The sequence below is a fragment of the Ixodes scapularis genome, unplaced genomic scaffold (assembly GCF_016920785.2).
Source record: "Ixodes scapularis isolate PalLabHiFi unplaced genomic scaffold, ASM1692078v2 PGA_scaffold3__209_contigs__length_174095766, whole genome shotgun sequence".
Lineage (NCBI taxonomy): Eukaryota > Metazoa > Arthropoda > Arachnida > Ixodida > Ixodidae > Ixodes > Ixodes scapularis.
In genome coordinates, this window is record NW_024609868.1 from 134,276,864 (window position 1) to 134,296,973 (window position 20,110).

Genomic DNA, 20,110 nt, shown 5'->3' on the forward strand with positions numbered 1-20,110 from the left:
TACTTGTCCGTTGTTTGTAGCGCTTTTACCCTCAAAAATACAACGAACTCTATTTCGGGTGTCCGGCCTGGGACAATTGTTTACACGTCTAGAGGTGTAGATTGTTTTTAAGAATGTAGGCCCGGCATTCCTAACGCCTGCGAAACCGTCTCGAGCATCGCCGTCATAGAGCGCATAAGCTCACCGACGTTTTCCACGTACGCCGTCGGAGTTGGATGTCCCATCCTCCGACAGCGTTTGGGAGCGCGGCGGCGTCCGACGCTCGCTGAGCCGCGTCTGGGACGACCGTCGCTATTCGCGGCCATGCTCGAAATCGTGTCGAATGCAAAAGTTGGCTCGCACGATAACGAGCCTTCAGCGAGCTAGGTGCGCCGTTCCCCCCGAAATGGTCGAGGAACCCGTCGTCTGTGACCTTTAAGGGACAACTAAAAGCGAGAGCCAGCTGATCGGGCCGCACATTTAAGAGCTAGATAATGTGAATGTCCACTTCAGCCAACGCCAGATCAGGCCCCGCCTCGACCGCCCCAAATGAGATCACACAACGCAACGTATAATATACAAGAGGTTTACTATCTCGCAGTGATGATCTGAAGGCAGCGTATTGCCCTTTCTCGTTCCGTAACCGTCCTTTGTTTTCGAGTTCGTCGTCAATCTCTGCCCTGCGTAGTCCCCGTCTTCCTCTTCGCCGTGGTCCCGACCAACCACAGTATTTAAAGTTGTCTTTATTTACCTCACGACGCCACACAATCATTTGGTGCTTTCTTGGAGCTCGATTCTGAAAAAAAAAAAAATAGAAAAAAAGCAGACGCATTTCTTTAAAGGTATTTTCGACAAGTCTCAATATATACTCAGGATAAAAGTACCTTCCTACAACATTTCTTTTCCATGAGTGTATGAATTTGGTAAATACATTTATTTATTGATATATCTATAACAACTTTTGTACACATAAATGTCGAGCTTTTTCGATTATTTTCCTTATATTTTCTTAAATGCGTTGGCATTTATTGCCCTGGTGCATGCAGCCGGCTTTCGTTGGGACGGTCGTGCTTTGGTTCGGTTTAGTTTGGACTGGACTGGCCTGGAATTAACTGGTTTCGTGAGGACCCGGCGCTGTGCGCGGTTCCCGCCGTGCTCTTTCGCCCCGTTCGTTCGATCGTTATGTTGACTTCCTCTTTTACAAGAGGGAAAGAGTCTGATTGCACGCTTCCAATGATGCGCCGCGGGGATGGGAGAGGAAGGAACCGACTGGCGGGCCGTTGCGAGGTTGGAATTCCCGTCCTTCGATGAGTTGGAACCCCTGCACTAAATGCTAGCGCATTTTGTTTCGAATCACCGTAGCGACAGGAGTGATTTTGGCATCACTTTTACGTGTCGCATGGTACAGCTATGCCCGTTCGTCTAATTCTTGGTTCTGTTATTCGCAAATTACATATAGAGTACAATAAAGAAGCTGAAACGCCTAAACCTGTCTTAACACTGACACATATCAATCAAATGAAAGTGTCGATCTAGCTCCACTTCTGGTTGCACCGAAATGTTATCTTTCCGCGAAATAAAGCAGCAAAACAAGTAATAGGTTCCGTGATATACTTTTTTTTTTTTGGCTATTTTTCGCTCGGTTTTTTTACTCGTTCCACTCTTCGAAAGTTTCTTGTAATCAAAGAAGCTTGCACCACAAAGCTTGCATACATAATCAAACTTTTCATCTAAAAAAAAAGCGTGGCACCACACAGACTGCCTGCAATCACAATGGTCCATCACAACAAATTCTGCCTTTGACCAAAAGAATCTGCCACATCAAAGATTGTTTTTTTACTAAATGAGACCGCCAGGCTAAACTCGTCCTCTCACCCAAGACGTGTGCCAAATCCACATTTCTCATTTCACCAAAAGCTTGTCACTAAAATCTGGTCACTCAAAGTATACCTAGTCAGTCAACTTGTCATCAAAAGAGCCTGTCTCCAAAGTCTCGCTCTCAACAAAAAACCTTCTCACTCAAAAATTATGTTCACCATGATCCTGTCATCTCAACTGCCTCTCTCCAAAAAGTGTTTTACAAGAAGACTATGTCCCTTCAGAAGGGTGTCATCAAGCAATCGTGCTACCCAAAATCTTGCCTGTCACCAAAAAAGCAAGGCACCTAAGACGTTTCCTTTCACCAAACGATTTCGTCACCAAACGAAAATCGAATGGGGTTCCTACTCGTGCATCTTGGAGCCGAGCTTGTCGGCCTCTTCGAACGTATCTGGCAGGTCTGCTCCGAGCGTCTCCGGAAGGAAACAGGCGGCAGTTGCTCCGGTCACTCCAGCAGCTCCCATGACCAGCGTTGGAACGCTGAAGTGCGTGTGTATGCCCTGCAAGAAAGTGAACACGTAGTATGACAAAAACTATACGGCGAACATCGGTTCCAAATTGTATCTTTTGAGCAGCCGAACGCAAGAAGGCGCACGCGACTCGAAGGGCAACATAGAGAACGCCCAGGTAACGGGCGACGACGAGGCAGCCAATTGCGCGCTGTCATTGGCTGAGGTCAGGGAAATCTGACGCACGTGAGCGCGTTTGGAGGTAAACAAAAAAAAACACACGAGGTACGCAAGGAGCAGACAAACTTGCACGATGAATAGTACAAGCGGTCGGTGGCGAAGCGCTGGGGAACAATTTCCTCGACTAGCTTGCGTTTCTTTAAACAGTTCTGCATGGTGACGCTGCGGCCCTCCTGGGGAGCCATTACTCTAGTGTTAAGATGCTAGACACCATTCATGTATATCCACCCGTTGGTTGTCTTCCTTCGCGCTGAATGGCCACAACAGCAGACGAGTCATCATCAGCCCTTGCTCATTGATCGTCGGGTCAACCTAAAGAACATAATAAGAGCCAATGTCATCGCAGAAATCAACGCAGTTTATGGCGATGCGCTGTTGAACCATGTCAACTTGCTTGTCTTTCTTTAAAGAGGTTAGAGTACGTTCGAATAATTGATAGTTTTAGTAGTTTGTATACTTTTGGCTTCACCGACACAAGTATTGTGTTACCAATTGCCGCGTTATATGCCAAGCACGAAAGAGTGCGTTACGTGTCTTGAACAATCAACCAAAAAAAAACATATGTGCAATGTTTACTATGTAAAAGTGAGTACCACTCTGGAAAGTGTCGTGCTTGTGTTGCCGAAACTCACTATGAAAACAGACGGGACAAGCAAAACGGGAAACGTAGCGCTGCATGATTTGCCGTACACGGGATAACAAATCGGATCTCAGAGTGGAACACCTTCTTCGTAGAACAGCTTGCAGATAACACGACAGAAGTCACGATTTATTCCCCGTCTTTAGAAAGAAAACTTGATGTCCTGTTTTTCATGAAGGCAAGCGTGTATACGCTCCTTTCATTGCCTACTAACGTGGATGAGCTATTGACACTTAAGCCTACGGTGGTGAAGTTAGTTGCTTACATGCAAGACCTGAATGTCAAAGTTGATGAACTGTCAGGAAAATACGACTCAGTTAGAGGGCACCTCCGCAAACAAAGTCAATCAATGAACCAGAAAAGCAGCAACAGGAGTTATATGAAGTGGACAAGTGTCAAACTGAAAGAATTCGGTTCATGTAGGAAGAGCTGAACAACTTGAAATATTGTAGTCGGCTGGCCAATCTGAAAATTCCCGTGCTGCCCAGAACGCCGAATGACGACCTCAGAAAGACTATGAGTGACATAGCAGTTATGCTCAGGCTCAGGTTTGCAACGACAGATGTTCTTGCAATACATCGGCTTCCTGCAAAACCTAGTTTTTGGTCAAATTCGCTTAAAGAGAATAAAGAAAATTGGTGGCGCGTCTCGTGCGCGAAGCTTCGTTTACTGATTAAAGAAGGCCGCTGTTTCAAGGCTTTTTATAACGAGAACCTGACAGAGCAAAACCACTTTTGATGACAAGAGACAAATCAAATAAAAAGCAGTATAAATTCACGTGTGAAGAAGGAGACGTCTTCGCTTTTGCGCATTAACCTATTTCTGACATCATTGTGCAGTTGCAGTCAAGGACTCTTTTCTACTTCTCTGACCCTTCTTTCTAACTTGAAGAATCATCAGAATCAGGGTGTCGAACCGGAACCGAACCGAACCGAAAACCGGAACCGAACCGGTATTTTTTCCGGAACTGAACCCGAACCCGAACCGTTATATTGTTATCGCGATGAACCCGAACCGGAACTGAACCGGAAAAAAAACGGTTCGGCCACGCGCTGTTGACAATGAATGTGCTATCAATGCCATTTGTCTTTTAAGTGCCGTCAACTGACACACACCTCGCTTACATATTTTTCTTCTCCACTCAGTCTTAGGAATATAAACGCTGCATCCATGAATCTTGACATAGGAACCAGTATTGCGCCGGTCGCGGCTTGCACGGAAAAAAAAACTTGGAAGGCTGTGCAAAAAAAAAAAAAATCGCGTCACGGGATTTCATTTTTCTACAATCTCGTAAATCCTAAATGCTGCTGTGTGCTCATTTCATAACACGTTTCTAGAACGCGCGAGTTCTTGAAGCTTGCTTCCATCGGAATGAGAAAAGAAAAGGCTGTGGAGTTTGATAATAATGCATCCGGTTTCGTATAGGCACTTAGAAGCTAACATATTTGTGAGACAGCGAACTCTTCCATTTTAATATTTATCCCATTACGTCCTTCTGGCGTTGCGTTCGGTGAAGTGTTTTTCATATTCCGTATCTTGTTTAATGAAAACTTCTTTAAGGGTCTAATTTGAGTTACCGAAGGCTAGTTCAAATAAAGAAAGCTGTATTTTCTCCCCACTGTTCCTTCAATTGCTTACACGCCGAGGTGGCGGGATAGTTAGCGAGTTCTACTTGTAAGTTGGTTTGTAAGGAGGTCGCGGATTTTACAGCTACTGCGTCGGACCCAATTAGATGAAGTCCGAATGCGTAAACGTCGGTGAGGTAACCTTTGAGTGAACATAAAGAAACCATTCCTGGTAGAAATCCCTGAGCCTTACACTACGATGTATCCCGTGTCGTATGTGCTGATTTCAGATGTTTTATTTGTAATTTATTTTGATGTTGCAATTTGTCATTTATAATTTCCGAACCGGTTCGCGAACCGGTTCAGCGCCCCGAACCGGTTCGCGGATCGAATTAATCGAACCGGAACTGAACCGGAACAAAATAAATTTACCTGAACCTGAACCGTAACCGAACCCATATTTTTTCCGGTTCGACACACTGATCAGAATAGTACAGATTTCATTGTAAGAACCTATTGAAGGTATTGGGGTCAGTTCATGGGTATTGTTCAAGACCTAGAAACAATCATAGGTGCATTCATTCCGACCAAAATAATATTATTGAGGACATGACTGCAATTTTTTTATATCTCGGTATGAGCGCTTTGCGCTCAGAAGTGCGCCTGGTAGGGAAGAGGGATTACGTAATTAAGTTAAAGACAGTTGGTGCGCATCGAAAATGAATATAACGATGATGCATTCACAATTAAGTTGCCTGTAGGTGGGCCGTCAATACTTTTTACGACCCTAGAAATATATATCGTCCCCGGCAGCAACATTAACTTTGTTTTATAACCAACTAAATAATGCACTATCGGATTTTATCACCCCAGTCAGATGTGTTTGGGTATTAGCTTTATTAACCCTTGAAGCTTTTAGGCGACAAATTTGAGTTGTCCTGTATTGACAAGGTATATCTTTGTATGTTAGAAAGCTTTGATAAAGCCGTTCTGATATCCGTAAAATTAGCTGATCCACATTCTCACGGAACGGTAAAAAATAAAACAATAACTGATCAAGCTCGTTTTGATCAGAAGGTCCAAATTATCAGTGGAATGACCTAATTCCGCAGAAGCATGAAAAGAGTACCAAGGTTTCGTGAAATTATTCTCACAATTATTAACTGCAGCAAAGGAATAAACTTTTAAAAGACGTAATCCCGATTGTGTATGGATTAGGTCAGAGATGTTATCAGCTATTAAATGGCTTGTTTCATTTGAAATCAAACACGTGTGTCGGGTTTGATATCATGATTGGCTTTAAAATATTATACATTATATGTTCCTACCCGCAATGAATAAAAACACAGTTTAACTAATTTATGAAGGGTATTTTTCTTTACAAGAATTTTCAAGTTTTTGCCGGTTGTTTTAGATGTGATAAAGAAAACACTCACGGTATTTTTTCTCGTAAATGTAATACGCACGGTGTATTTTCCCATTCAACTAAACTACTCAGAATTCATGCCAGAAATAATAAACGCGAAACACCGCATCTTTCACGTATTGGTTGTATGTTTGGAGCCTTGTATTTTAGGATTCATCATGAATTTTGCTTATTAAAAACTATATGCCTGTGGGCCTAAATACATGTTAACGACTGCTATCACTTTAATTTATTTACACGAAACAATCTACATAGTATTTTTTATTTTATCTAAATGCAATAATTGCAGCCCGCATTAGTAAAAATAATTTTATATTTAGTTTGTATTCTCGTGATTGCTTGTACTAATCTGTACTTCCAGTGCACATAATCGAAGTTCCTCCTTTTTGTAGTATTTTTGTAGAAGTTGTTACACATACATACATGAACCCAAATCTGCAAAAGGGTTCTTTTGGAAGTTAATTTTACAGAAAAGTTTCTTTATCCCTAAAATACTAAGAGCAGGAAGGACGGGTGTGCTTTGGAGCTGAGGTGGCAACGAAGTGAACCAAAACATTTTTTTATCAAAGGATCGCCAGCCTTGGCAGAGTTATTTAGGCTTAAAAGACTACAGGGGATGGGGTAGGTCATTATGTCAAGACTATATGAAGTAATAGGTAAGAGATATTTTACAACGATAGCTGTTATGGGCTCTTCCCACTACTGTAAATGACGTCCGTTGTGGATGTTGTAGTAGTTGATGTTGCAGTTGTTGTCGTCGCTGATGTAACTGGCGCAGTGGGGCATAGGATGTCCGCCGTTCGTCGATGTCGCTAAATCCTTAAAAAAGATCGCCGGCCGGCCGCAGCAATAGAGCCTGGGTCCGCTGCGTACGAAGCGGAGGCGTTACCACAAAGCTACGCCACTTTCTTCTCTTTATTTTTCCAGCATGACACGTATTTTCATTTTAAGTACACAATATACAGAAGATGACCTAATGCAGAAAGTAAAACTGTTGCATAGAGAAAAAAAGTAAAAAAGGAGCCTAGAAATTCTCTCGCAAAGGCGAGTACAAACTGTGATTAAAGCGACGGGAACACTGGTTAAATATTTCGAGTTCTAGAAAGGGTTCAGTTTGCGGGCGTTTGATCTTTGGACCGCTCTGCGTCCCCGAGTCATGGAGTCCCTAAGGTCGCTCCACATGCTATCATCTTTTAAGACACTGATATATCATTTCATCTTGTTTTAGGGGAATAACACACACTCCACCACGTCCACTCGGATTTGCCACGGAGTGTGCAATCCCAGGACAGTAATCATTCCCAGGAGAACCCTCGTGTCACCTTTCCCGCCGTGAGTGAGAAATCTCAGGCCCATCCCCGACCCACCTAGTCTCACCCGGAAGAAGGTCTCTACCTCGTCTCAGAAGGGGCTGCAGTTGACGCACCCGATGACGACATGGTCTTGAGTTTCAAGTTGACCGCATAGATGGCAGTTGACGGACCATAGGCGAAGAAACCGCTTGCTTCCAGCCTCACGTTAACGGAGAGTGCCCGTGTATAAAAACGGAACTGGAAGTCCTTCGATGCTGTGTGGATTAAAAGTCTCTTGACGCGGTGCAGCACAGCACTTTCGGTTGAGCTACGTACCCTTTAACCCACATGCGCCGCCACTTCCTCACCGCTGCGCCATATTGGGTCGGCTGGAGTGGGAACGCGACAGAACAGCACACGACAAAACAGCACGCGAGAAAACAGCACGGTCAAAACAGCACGCGTCAAAACAGCACAGCGTCAAAACAGCACGGCGACAAAACAGCATGCGTCAAAATAGCAGGCGACAAAACAGCACAACGTCAAAACGGCACAGCGACAGAAGAGCACGTGCCAAAACAGCGCGGCGGCAAAACAGCACAGCGACAAAACAGCACGCATGTAGCAACTTCGAGCGCGCTCTTCACCTCTCTCTGTGCAAATAATTTCGAACCTCCTTAACACTTTCATGTATTGTCGCTATAGGTTATAAAGCAATTTATTGCCTATTTCATTGCTGAGTCAGTGTCCCGACTGGTGTTGCTGTGCTATTGCTAAAAAAAAACGAAGTTAGCAGTAGTTACTACTACTTAACTACGCTGATCACTGAAGAGATTGGGTAGTTAGAGGTGATATCTTCACGTCGATGTTGGGCTCGTTGTCTGGTCTTCTTTTTCTTTTTTTTAGAACCAACGAAAGAAGAAAGCTAATTGGGAAAAAGAAATTCATAAGTTGAAGTTATGAAACGCCTGGTTTACGGCGGTCCGATATGGTTCCGTAGTACTCGTCGTTTCGTATTTACCACCTAAGCGTAGAACGTCTCCCCAAAAAAGCAGGAGATGCGCCGATTACAGATGCCTTGATAGAACCGGGAAGATAAGGTAACTTTAATGTCAAGCGAATTCAAGGTGTACAATGGGCAACGATTCTGTGGGGTTCATTCGCCGTGAATAAAATGTCCCAGAAACACGTGGCTGCAGCTTGCAGGCGAGAAGTTGTTTTGAGTTAAATTCACAGATTATTTCCGACGAAGGCTTTGATCGAGTGTAAACCGGTGAAGCAGAAGCGTGCCACAGCCTCAGTACTGTTGCCTTAAAGTGTAGGGCTAAGTATACCGTTGTCGCACACACTTTCTGTTTTATTTTTAACAACTAACAACAGCACATCGTCGTGCGATTGATTCATTTATTGTAGACAACATCACCAGCAAACGTGAGCGTCAATATTAGCAGAACTTCTCGAGAAATAGCCAGAATGCGCAACAGCGGGGGCTTCGGTACTGCCCGGGGAGCCTTCATGCCCGCATCGAGTATACTCCCCACTCCCAATTTGCTCCCATGAGAACGGATTCGACGAATTGACCGTCGACGAGATGACTATCGAGGAATTGGCCTAGACTCTCCATTATTTTACAGTGCCTACTTTGAAACATGCATTTTTCAACTCCATCGATATATTTAGGGTTCAACGTTTTCGGTATACACCAATAAAACGAGTAAAAGTACGACAAAATCTTTTCTGAAAATTCGGTTTAAACTGAAAAAGGTCAGTATTTTCGAGGGCGTTTGGAGGTGTGGGTGGGGGAATGTGCTTCATTACTGACCGTATGACCACTTCCTCCCGCAGTTTTTAGCCTGTCTCCGAGATCGGTTCAACTTTCAACAAAAGTTGAACCGACGCAATGGTCTACTGGGCGAAATGTGGCTTTTTCACCTGATAGGGATTTGTGTGTCGAATTCTTTGTTCAGAGAAAAAAGTTTAATCGTGAACTGAACAATAAAATTAAAGGGCATCCGTAAATGCCGCACACTTTTTTAACACCCATAGCTTCCGTCTACTAGAGGAGGGCATAATACGATTGATTTATTGTCGTTTCTTGGACTGCGCGAATTAACCACCTCTCGCAGTCGTGAAAATGGGGAAAAGGCGCACAGAGCACAATGCTTGCAGTTTTTTTTTTGATTTTGGTATTTGCCGCTCCGACCGAAGTGGTAGTAAAGCTCATGTTCGTCCTGTGTACAAATACGAGCCCACGACGATAATGTCAGATCACGATAGGGCCCCAGTGCGTCACAGACAGCAACAAATAAGAAATTCAGTACCTGGTTCACTCACTATTCATTTTAAAGAAACGCCTTTAAATATTGCATTTTTGTCAGTATACTGGTTTTCGTCAATAAACCGAAAGAAACTGAAAAGTTTATGAGTCTACAAATATACTCAGCAATAAACCGAAAACTTCTGCTTGAAATAAAAACCGAAAAATGTACGCCGAATTCCAAAATAACTAAATTCGAAAACGCCAAACCCAAGCTCTATTGTCAATGTCCTGTTTTGACGCTGTGCTGTTCTGACGCTGTGCTGTTTTGACGCCGCGCTGTTTTGGCACGTGCTCTTCTGTCGCTGCGCCGTTTTGACGCTGTGCTGTTTTGTCGCGTGCTATTTTGACGCGTGCTGTTTCGTCGTCGTGTTTTGTGCAAGTAAATGCGCCTTCGCATTTACTTGCATTGAGTAACTCTGCCAGAAGACTCGGCCGATGGTTCCCGCAGCAAAACTGTGACTCGTGCCAATTTGCAGTGAGATTGTCTTGTTTCTAAAAATGTAAATATTCTTTTGTGGATTTGTATATTTCGTATGATGGAAATCAAAGCATTTGCTTTTGTGTAAACAAACTCCAATGCACACTGAACGAGTATATTTGCGTAAATTGTTTGTGATATCGCACGTGTTTGCAAATATTATGTAATGCAATAAATTACTAAACACGTGCATAATCTACAAACCTAGCTCTGCAACAGGCGTAATCTAATAGTAGAACAGCAGCTCCACTGTAACAAGCTATGGCAAAAACTCTAACATTTATAATATATTGCCATATCGTGAAGGATATAATAGGCGCTGCCGCTTAAATTGCTGCATTCCCATTAGTAGGGAAAAACGAGCATCAAAAATAATAAGACGCAAGACGAAAACCCGCGCGTTCACTTGCGGTATTTTGTTTTTCGTATGTGCTTAATTATTTTTTTATTTAACTTGTTAAAAAGGCTCTCTGACATCCGCGTCTGTGTTCAAAGATACAACGCGTAATGTAGCTTGCACGATATGTGAGCGTATCCTGAGCGAGAAGTAGCCCACCCGCAATAGCGCAGCTGCACGCGAACGACCCAATATGGCGGCGCCGACGGGGTTGTCTCCACCCTGGATGGAAGAACGCGTTATTGAGGCACCCTAATCCCCTTCAGAATACTTTGAGCTTCTGTATACTCTGTTTCACCTTATGATGTACCGCATAAAAGGCTATAAGCGCGAGCTCCTTGCTCTAGGGCACATCAAGGCGGCACAAGCTCTTGCGTTAAGAGTAGCTCCCAACGCTATGAGCTCGCGCTTTTAGCCTTGTCTGCGGTACAACATAAGGTGAAACCACGTGGGTGAAACGGAGCATAGTACCCGAAGCCCACTGCACACGCTCTCTAGGAATATACAAATATACAGCCGATCACAAAAATGACGCCTTAGCACCGTCAATGCCAAGAGCTCGTACTGGAAGACGCGCTTCAAAGCGCTTCGAACAAAACATTGAGCAGTCTTATGTTAATGCACAGTACAATCAGATAAAGCCCCTCTATTCTGGGAAAAGTGGCACCATATATTGTTGTGGAAATGCTCGAGACACGCGCCGCGCGCCACTTTTGGGAAGAACATGGTGTCTGAAATGTAGCTCAGTGCTGCGCTGTGCCGCCATGATCTTTCCAAGGGCAGCACGTTGGACGTGGCTCGTGCGCAGGGGCGGATGCAGGAATTTCCTGAAGGGGGGGTCAGGTGTTGGTCAGCGTACCATATGTTTAGGTACCCCCTCCCCCTCTCCCTCGTTTCAAGCCTTAAATTTTACACATGCAGAAATCAAGAGGGGGGTCAGTACATCCGGACCCCCCCTCTAGATCCGCCCCTGCTCGTGCGTCGACGCACCTTGCGCTACTTTTAAAAGATGAAGGGGTTTTACAGTGAGAGCGGTAGGTGCGACACGTTACGGCGAACTCGGTGGCATCAGCGTCGCGTTCATGCACCCTGCGGTGCGTGAACGAAAACGTTCGGAACAAATTAGACATCTCACAATTTTGTTCCAAAGGTTTTTTTTTTTCTTTTTCTTTTTGTGAGACATGTACGTAACGCGTTATTCGTAATCAGTTACTTACTCCTAGTTACTTTTCTCCGTAACGAGTAACCTATTTAGTTACTATTTTATGAAAGGAGCGAGTAACGTACTTAGTCACTTTTAAGTTCAAATAATGTGTAACGGTATTTCGTTACAATTTTTTACGATATAATTGCACATAAAGGACAGAACACAGACAGCACGTCTTCCGTGCTTTGTTCTGCGCTGTGTTCTGGCTTTTATGAGCACAGACATCACATCATTCACGACAGAAGTGGATGTGACAAACACATAGATCTCAAAGTAGTGTGCTGTTCATTAGGGAGCGCGTTGGTATCGCATACAATATTTTTACGAAGGCGTTACACATAAAGAACAGAACACAGACAACACGTCTTCCGTGCTTTGGTCTGCGCTGTGTTCTGGCTTTTATGTGCAATTCTTTCGCAAAACAATTGTATGCAATACCAACACGCTCCCTAAAAAACGGTATATCGTTACTTTTGAGGACTAACATGTAAAACACCGTTTGAACAACCTCATTTTAATAGTAACCTGAATTGTAACCTGAGTATCCGTTTATTACAAAAAAAGCGCAAATGGTCAACCCGAAGAAACAACTAAACAGTACAACATTTCTCGGAAACGACGGTGGAAGACGAGGCAGAAAGCACGTGACAGGCGGTTGGCGGATAAGACACGAGCTGGCACGAGACAGTACGTGCTGAGCGAGGCTGGAGCTGGGCAGGAACGATGGAGCCGGTCTGCCTGATCTGGCCCATGACGAACCCCGGAGCGGTCCACCAGCGAGGTTTGAAGCAGGACAGGCGGAAATGGCGAGCCCTGGCCATACCCACCTGGGCCATGACGATCCCGGGGTAATGCCGGAGCGAGACTCGGACTAGGATAGCCCGGGACAGCCAGCCTACGCAGCACTGGCGTAAGAAGGGCGATCCGCAGGGCTGGACATGGACTCCGACTGCGAGCTCTGATCGACGGTCGACAACAAGGGTCGGCGGGTCCGGACTGCCGGCTCTCGACGACGGGCAACCAGGAGGTAGAGTAAACCCATTCGCTGTCTTTTCGTTGTGGTATGTCACTCTCTGGGTGACGAGCGAAGCGCACACCGATCGGGTGGCGGTGATTATTAGTAGAGCGACCTCCATAAAGAGCCCCACACAGTATAGAAACGTTTATGGCTGAACACGTCAGTCAGAATCTACAGCTTGGAACGTCCTTCACCCATCAAACACAATGAGTTTCGTTGGTTAAACCTTCCAGAACCGTGTAGAGACCGAATGTAAGCCCAGAGGTTGACTACACGGGAAGGCACAGAACGCACTGTCAACTTCGAACATTAGAAGTAGAGAGAATTACAAAGAGAAGGGAATCCCAGATTCGCCAGCTCTGCCTGAAGCACAACACTGCCGGTCATCGAGCTTGTCAGTAGAACGACTCGTCAGTGTCAGGCTGTATTCTCAAGAAAATGGGGAAACATAACTGATGAAATCTTCGAGAGACAGCTACGGCTTAACTGCAACGACTTCTGAAAGAAAAAAAAGAGTGCAACAAATACAGCTGTGTATTTGGTCGTCAAAGTAACGAGAAACGTAACACGATACGTTCGAGGTCAATCAACGCGTTTATTTTAAGAAGCGGCAACGAGTGATGTACTTAGATTTTGTTTACATCGACGAACAAGTAACGGTATTAGTTACTTGTTTTTTTAGTAACGTGTACATATCTGCTTTTTTGTATTGAAAAGCATGAAAGCGCGTCTCTTGGCACGAGCTCTTGATATTGACAGTGCTACAACAGAAATTTGTTATCGGCTATATGTTTTTGTTTTTGTTTTTTTGTCACAGAGTGCGTGCAGTAAACATCGGCTACCACAAAAACCCCAAATATAGAGCGGCTTGTTAACGTTGTGGCGTAGCTCTGACTGCTTCTGCGCTCGCACGAGACGGTCGCAAGACGGCAAGCTCTTCTGGAGCGGCGAAAGCGGCCCTCGTTGGCCGTGCTTCTTCCGTTGGCACGGCTTCGGCCGACAAGTTGTGGTCGTGCTGCCACCGATGCAACCGGGTCGGCGTGCCTGAACTCCGTTCTGCTTCATCGCGACCTCAAGAGACGTCCGTAACGGATCGAGAATTTCAGGCAGGAGTTGAAGCGTCTCGCGAGGTTGTCCGACGTCGTGGCTTTTGTGAGTGTTCTATAAAAACCACGTGTAGCTCCCGACGCTTCGGACGCCGGAAGCGAAAAATCGACTTCTCGCCAACAAGGAGTTCGAGATCGAGAACCTCAAGTGCGTCGTCGTCGACGCCAGCTGCACCGAAATTCGTGTCTCCCTGCCCTGGGTGTCTCCTCACATCTCGTACGACGCGATTTGCGAACTTTTAGAAGTGTATGGGAAGGTTCACTGGGTCTGCCATGAAAAGTGGAGAGTCGAAGGCTTCGTAGGCATCGAGTCGACGACCCGTTACGTCCGCATGACACTGAAGACCGGCGTCACACCTAAAAAACTGCCACACCAGCATCGTTCCATACTTATTTTTAGGCTATATGTTTTTGTTTTCTACTTCAAGGTTTAGCGCTTTACAATATTAATGATTTTAACAAAATGTACGAACAGTGATGCAGTTTCACTTTTGAGTGGAGCTCTAAAAAATATCGACATAATAGGTTTTGCAAAACGACACTGGTGTGTCCAGTTTGAAGAATGTAAGATTAGAATTCGAATTTTGTAAGTTGTGCCAAATGTGCTGGTTCTTACGGCCGCACCCTGTAGAGCATTTTATGTTTTGAGCTTGTCATAAAATAAAACTACATATTGTTATATTATATTTTCAGTAAACATAGAAGTGATAAAAATTACATTCGTTGTTTGCTTTCAAATGTTTACTGAACAACTATATAAGATAGTCCTCTGATGCTGCACTAGTGCCTTAGGAATCACGGCATAGGATGAGGGGAAGGCTTAAGGTTAGCTCTTACCAAGTCCCTCGTGAAGGGTGCCAGCATGCCTCCGATGCGCCCCACGGTGAAGCAGGCAGAGAAGCCGAATCCTCTGACGGCTGTGGGAAACACTTCCATGCTGTAGACCCACTTGACGGCCGCTGAGATCACCAGGATGAACCGACACGTCATGTTCAAGCCGAGGCGCATCCACAGGCGGTCTGAAAAACATTGCGCGGGCATCCGTTCAGAACTTTCAAGTATGCAGGAGAAGTATTCAGCATTTGGTTCTGCACATGTTGAGAACATTTAGTGGTGCAAGACACGTTAGCACGCATTTTTTGTTGACCAGTATTTTTCCACGGTTTTAAGTTAATTCACCCTTATTTAACCGGAAATTCCCAGTACTGAAACCGTACACACGTGCGGTGCTGCACCTTACAATACTTAAACCACTGAGTCGTTATATATATATTTCATTTATGTGTAGGAAGATAACGTGACCGGTGTGACTCAATTTTCTCACTGCCCTTTTCACTCCGCTCTACGAGGTTTCATATTCATAATATTGGAGTTAGTCTCATAGGGAACACTGAGGCATTACGTATATGTAGTAGAAAGCATTGAAGGACACCTAAATTAGTATTGCAGAAAAGGTGTCAATTACTGGTCGACGATTTAAATACAAACTACCTACGATTTATTATCTATCTTACGATAGTCCAGCTAAACAAACAATACACCACACAGAAAAACGCTGCATTCATAGGCAATGAATCAAATCACTCAGCTTAAGCCCGTGACGAGATGTTAACTATCAAGCAGTCTCAAATTACCTGCATGACGTGCGCTTTTAATAATGCCAAATAATTGACATTGAGCCATTATGCTTCTCTAATAAATAAATTAAATTTCTTGCATCCAACTATCAGCCTGAAAAACTTGTGTCCGCAAGCTAAATGTGTATGTGTGGTCCGCCTGTTTTGTGTAGTCATGATAGGAAGACTGTTTCCATCATGCCAAAGAGGCATCTTTGAGTGTTTCCGACGAGAGCGGCACGCACACGACGCACGCCATGTTTGCATCTGTGACCTATGGATGCTGCCACTGGATCAGAAGAAAAACATGTGTCGTGATTTTGCTTTCACATGAAATTCACACCACTTTCACTTATACAAGGTGCGTTCAAAAAGTTCCGAGACTGATTTCGTAGCATAAAAGAGAGAGGTCAACACGTTGATGAGCGTCCAGAAGTTGAAGGCAGGGATCTTTGTGTTTCATTATGCCAAAGGGCGTCGTTTTGTGAACGTTTGGAGCTGCGTTACACGAGTCTTCGTGACCCCGTTTATGAGCACAATGGCGATTATATCATAAACTGCAAACCAAGGAGTGAGAAAACACCAATTCTGCGTCAAACTCGGCAAATTAAAAAAAAACTATTTCAAAGGTTCTCTGTTTTAAATTTGCCGAGCTTGACGCAGAATCGATGTTCGCTATCGCTCTGGTTTGCAGTTTAGAGTGAAATCGCCATTGTGTTCGTGTAGCGCAGCTCCAAATGTGCAAAGAACAACGCCCTTTGCAGAATGAAACACGAAGGTCCCTGCCTTCGACAGCGACGCGCACATCGCCGTGTTGCCTTCTCTTTCTGAGGAAAAAAATCAGTTTCGGAATTTTTTTATCGTACATCACAACTTGGAGCTTTTGAACTAAAAGAACAAGATATTTTCCAGGACATTGTGTCGCTCTCTCGCGGTGGGATTTCTCAGAGTCGCAATTTATTGTGAATTATATACAGGGTGTCTCAAAAGAAAATTTACACGGTCTTTTTTACCGCTAAAATAAACTATGCATCGTCGAACGCTCATTCTCCGCCCAAAGGTAGAGCTAGAGGTCGCAACCAGATGCCAAAGTTTCAGCCCGATCCGATTACTTAATCAAAAGTTATAAGTGATTTTCTGAAAATTTCAATGGGAAAATGGAGCCCATTTTTGCCCGTTTTCGGTTTCTGGTGCCATAGAGCCCCATGTGTTTGAAAACTCCGTCGGCGGCCATTTTTCCATTGAAATTTTCAGAAAATCACTCATAACTTTTGATTAAGTTATCGGATCGGGCTGAAACTTTGGCATCTGGTTGTGACCTCTAGCTCTACCTTTGGGCGGAGAATGAGCGCTCGACGATGCATAGTTTATTTTAGCGGTAAAAAAGACCGTGTAAATTTTCTTTTGTGACACCCTGTACATGCATTTTACCTATGATAGGCATCGCAAAATATATGTTGCAACTCGTACATTCCCCTCCCCTCCGTCATTGTTTCAGTCCCAGTAGCATTGGCTAGTCGACAATCTAATCTTTAGTCCCAGAGAGCCAGCTCTCGTTGGCAGTCGTTTACCAACCGCAAAATTTTCTGGAAAAAAGAAGATTAGCCTCCAGCGTATTTGGAGGATAACGAAGGGCGGATGAACAAGACCGACTCTGCACAATATCACCCAGTTAAAAAAAAAAGATATACGCCTTTCCCCTTCTAACGCCATCACTAGTGGATGTAAACCAGGGTTGCGGAGTTGCAACTGCGGGGTTGGAATAATTCCGGAATCATTCCGCACCTTCGCGACCCCGGAATGAAATGGGAATGGAATGTGCTCGGTTCTTATGCGGGCTGTGTACATTTTCATCTAGGGCCTACGGGCTGATGGCACAATTCGCAAACGCGTGGTAGGTGACTCTTGAAACAGCATCTTTGCACTAAAGGTGACTTACGTATTCATTGCCTCACTGGCTTATACTCCCTCGACGATGAAAATGGCGCGCCCTCGATGAAGCAACCAAACGTTAGACGGACAAGGTGTCGTTCCGGGCGCCGCGAGACGCGACAAATCATGCGCGATTAGCATGCAATTTTTAACCAGGGTGTTACACCGAACCCGAACAGATCACGGGAGCCAACCCGTTATTTTTAACTGAAGTGAAACAAAAACTGTAACCGAAATCAAACATTCTATATGAAACCCGAACCGGGACAGAACTGTAATCTTATGTGGCGGTTACCACTTCATTGGAAACGGTTAGGTGCAATAAAATGGGAGCCGCACCTTCTTGCGGGTGGCGGCGTGAAGTCACTTAAATATTCGCCACGGTGGTATCAGCGGTTCAGTTTAGACTAAACAAACGGCAGCGGCGACATGGAGACAGCTCAGTAATTATGAAATAAATAAGTATATTTCTTCAAGTCTACGTGCAGCACAAATTGGCGTCGGCGAGTTGGCGTGGAGGCGTACACTCCTATAGTTTGTTTCAGCTTACGATGGACCGCAAAGGGCGCTATGAGCCACTGGAGCCAATTCATAGCTCGGAGCGCGTCACGTGCTCTTCCGGTTGGGCAGATCGACGCGGCGAGTGCGAAGTCACGAGTCAAGCTATGAACTACGGATTGATTCATCTAGCTCGTAGCGTCCATCGCGGCAGATCGTTAGGTGAAAATATTCCTTAAGAAAGGAGAAAGCGAACGTAAACAGTAAAAACAAAAAGCTGACGGCTGTCGTCGAATTTGTTCCGCAAAGGCGAAATCTGGAGGCATCAAGAGGTGAATCCGCGACGAGCGTGACACTCCGGAGTCGGACGCCTGAGTATCTCGTCAGTTGCCCAAAGCTGAAGCTGCTTGAAGATTTTTTTTTAATGCGTTTTCTAGCAACAAGAGGTCTGTTGTCTCTTTTATGTACTTTTTTTTATCGTCTTTCGACTGGCCCCTCGCTGTTTTTCTTCTCATCACCTCAGTCGTTCTAGCAATTCGTTCGGGCGTGCGGTGTGAGTATAGTTGGCCGCTTTAATCTGGATGACATGCCTTCTAGACTTCTACTTAGGACTGCTCTGCGGCACCGAAGCCAAGACAGCGTCTCAAGCAGTGTGCTGGCTGCTGTGGTGCGATTGCGTGCTCCGGCCAAGGATTTCTCTCCTCGGCTCTCTCACCCAAAGGCAACACAGAAGTCAGGATGGCAGCGATGCCGGCCAGGAGGAGCATTGCTGCTTGCGCCCTCTTGCGTCGGCAATAGCGCACCACTGGAAAACTGAGCAGTCCAGCAGGGATCTCGGCAGCGGCCGACAGGGCGAAGTTCACGAAGGCGCTGCCTCCCAGGTCCACCGACGACAAGGTGGTCGCATACATGAAGAAGTTGTCGCAGAACCTGTTGACAGAGGAACGTTGAAAAGAAGTATGGGAACAAGTACGCTTTGCATAGGTTGGCTTCGGAACACCCGCGCGTGTAGCTTCCCACGCAGCACGAGGCCAGTCAGTCATTGCAATTTCCGTAGGTAGTACCAGCGAATAAGGGGGAATTGACACATCCCGCCCGAACCGTAATGTCCGCTTAGATTGGAATCCAGGCATGCGGACGTTGTAATGCAGTGTAGGTTGCTTTCGGTTATGAACATAATTCGCGCAGTTTTATTTCCTGGTGTTCTTCATTAAACGTTTAAAAGCCACGTAAAGCTTCTTACGTGCCGACGATGTTATCTTGAGTATAACTTTGCTAGCAGCGTCCCTTACGAAATTCGCACCTCAGTATATATTGTGTACTTCTGTTTAATGGGAGGTAAAGGCTACGTCCACGGCAGAACCTTTCGCCCGCCATACAAACAGCTATATGCAGCTTAAGGTACTAAATGAATAGCTGTGTCAAGGTAAAGCGAGAGCGGGTGCGACCTGTTTTATGTCTATTATTGGAACACTGCAGTGATGAAAAAAAAAAGGACGGATAAGCCGAAACCTCCAAACGCATCTAAACTTTTATTACACCAAGACGTTCTTAGTAGGCCCATGGCCATCAGAAGCACGCAGCTTAAGTTAGTAAATGAAATGTGTTTGAAAAACTAGAAAATCCACGAAAATAACGATGACAACCAAGGGTACCAGGAGAAAAGATACAACCCACCATCCAAACAAAGATCAACATGGCATCTACGACTGCCGAACACAAAGGTAAATGGGAGCCGCAACTAAATATAATATAAAAAGTCGGTGCTTAATGCATAAAAAAGGCGTGCAGTTTATTCAAAACATATGAAGCTTCAATCGTGTTTCTTCCTGCTTTGAATTAAATCGTATACTAAATGTTTAAGCCAATTATATAACCAGCAACTGTCTGAAAGGGTTTTCGCAAACTCAAAGCCGACCGCGGATTATTGCTTTCTACATAAAAAAATTCTGATACAAACTACAATTTTAGACAGATTTGTAAGAACTAGAACCCCACCTTTGGTACACAACTATTAAATTGACAAATTTCAAACCTTCTGAACATTTACCCTCACTTAATTGGTACTT

General features: G+C 44.8%; 1 protein-coding gene across 1 annotated transcript in view; it reads right to left on the bottom strand.

Annotated features, from left to right (window-relative positions):
- Positions 1-551: 551 nt before the first annotated feature.
- The window catches only part of LOC8052318 (protein GPR108), a 142,777-nt gene continuing 123,218 nt past the window's right edge, over positions 552-20,110 (bottom strand). The window contains exons 18-21 of the mRNA XM_040222197.3: positions 18,757-18,971; positions 14,833-15,014; positions 2,206-2,357; positions 552-775 (exon numbers count right to left, since the gene is read on the bottom strand). Coding sequence (XP_040078131.1) covers positions 748-775; positions 2,206-2,357; positions 14,833-15,014; positions 18,757-18,971 — 577 coding nt within the window. The 3' untranslated portion in view covers positions 552-747. The remainder of the gene's footprint in view (positions 776-2,205; positions 2,358-14,832; positions 15,015-18,756; positions 18,972-20,110) is intronic.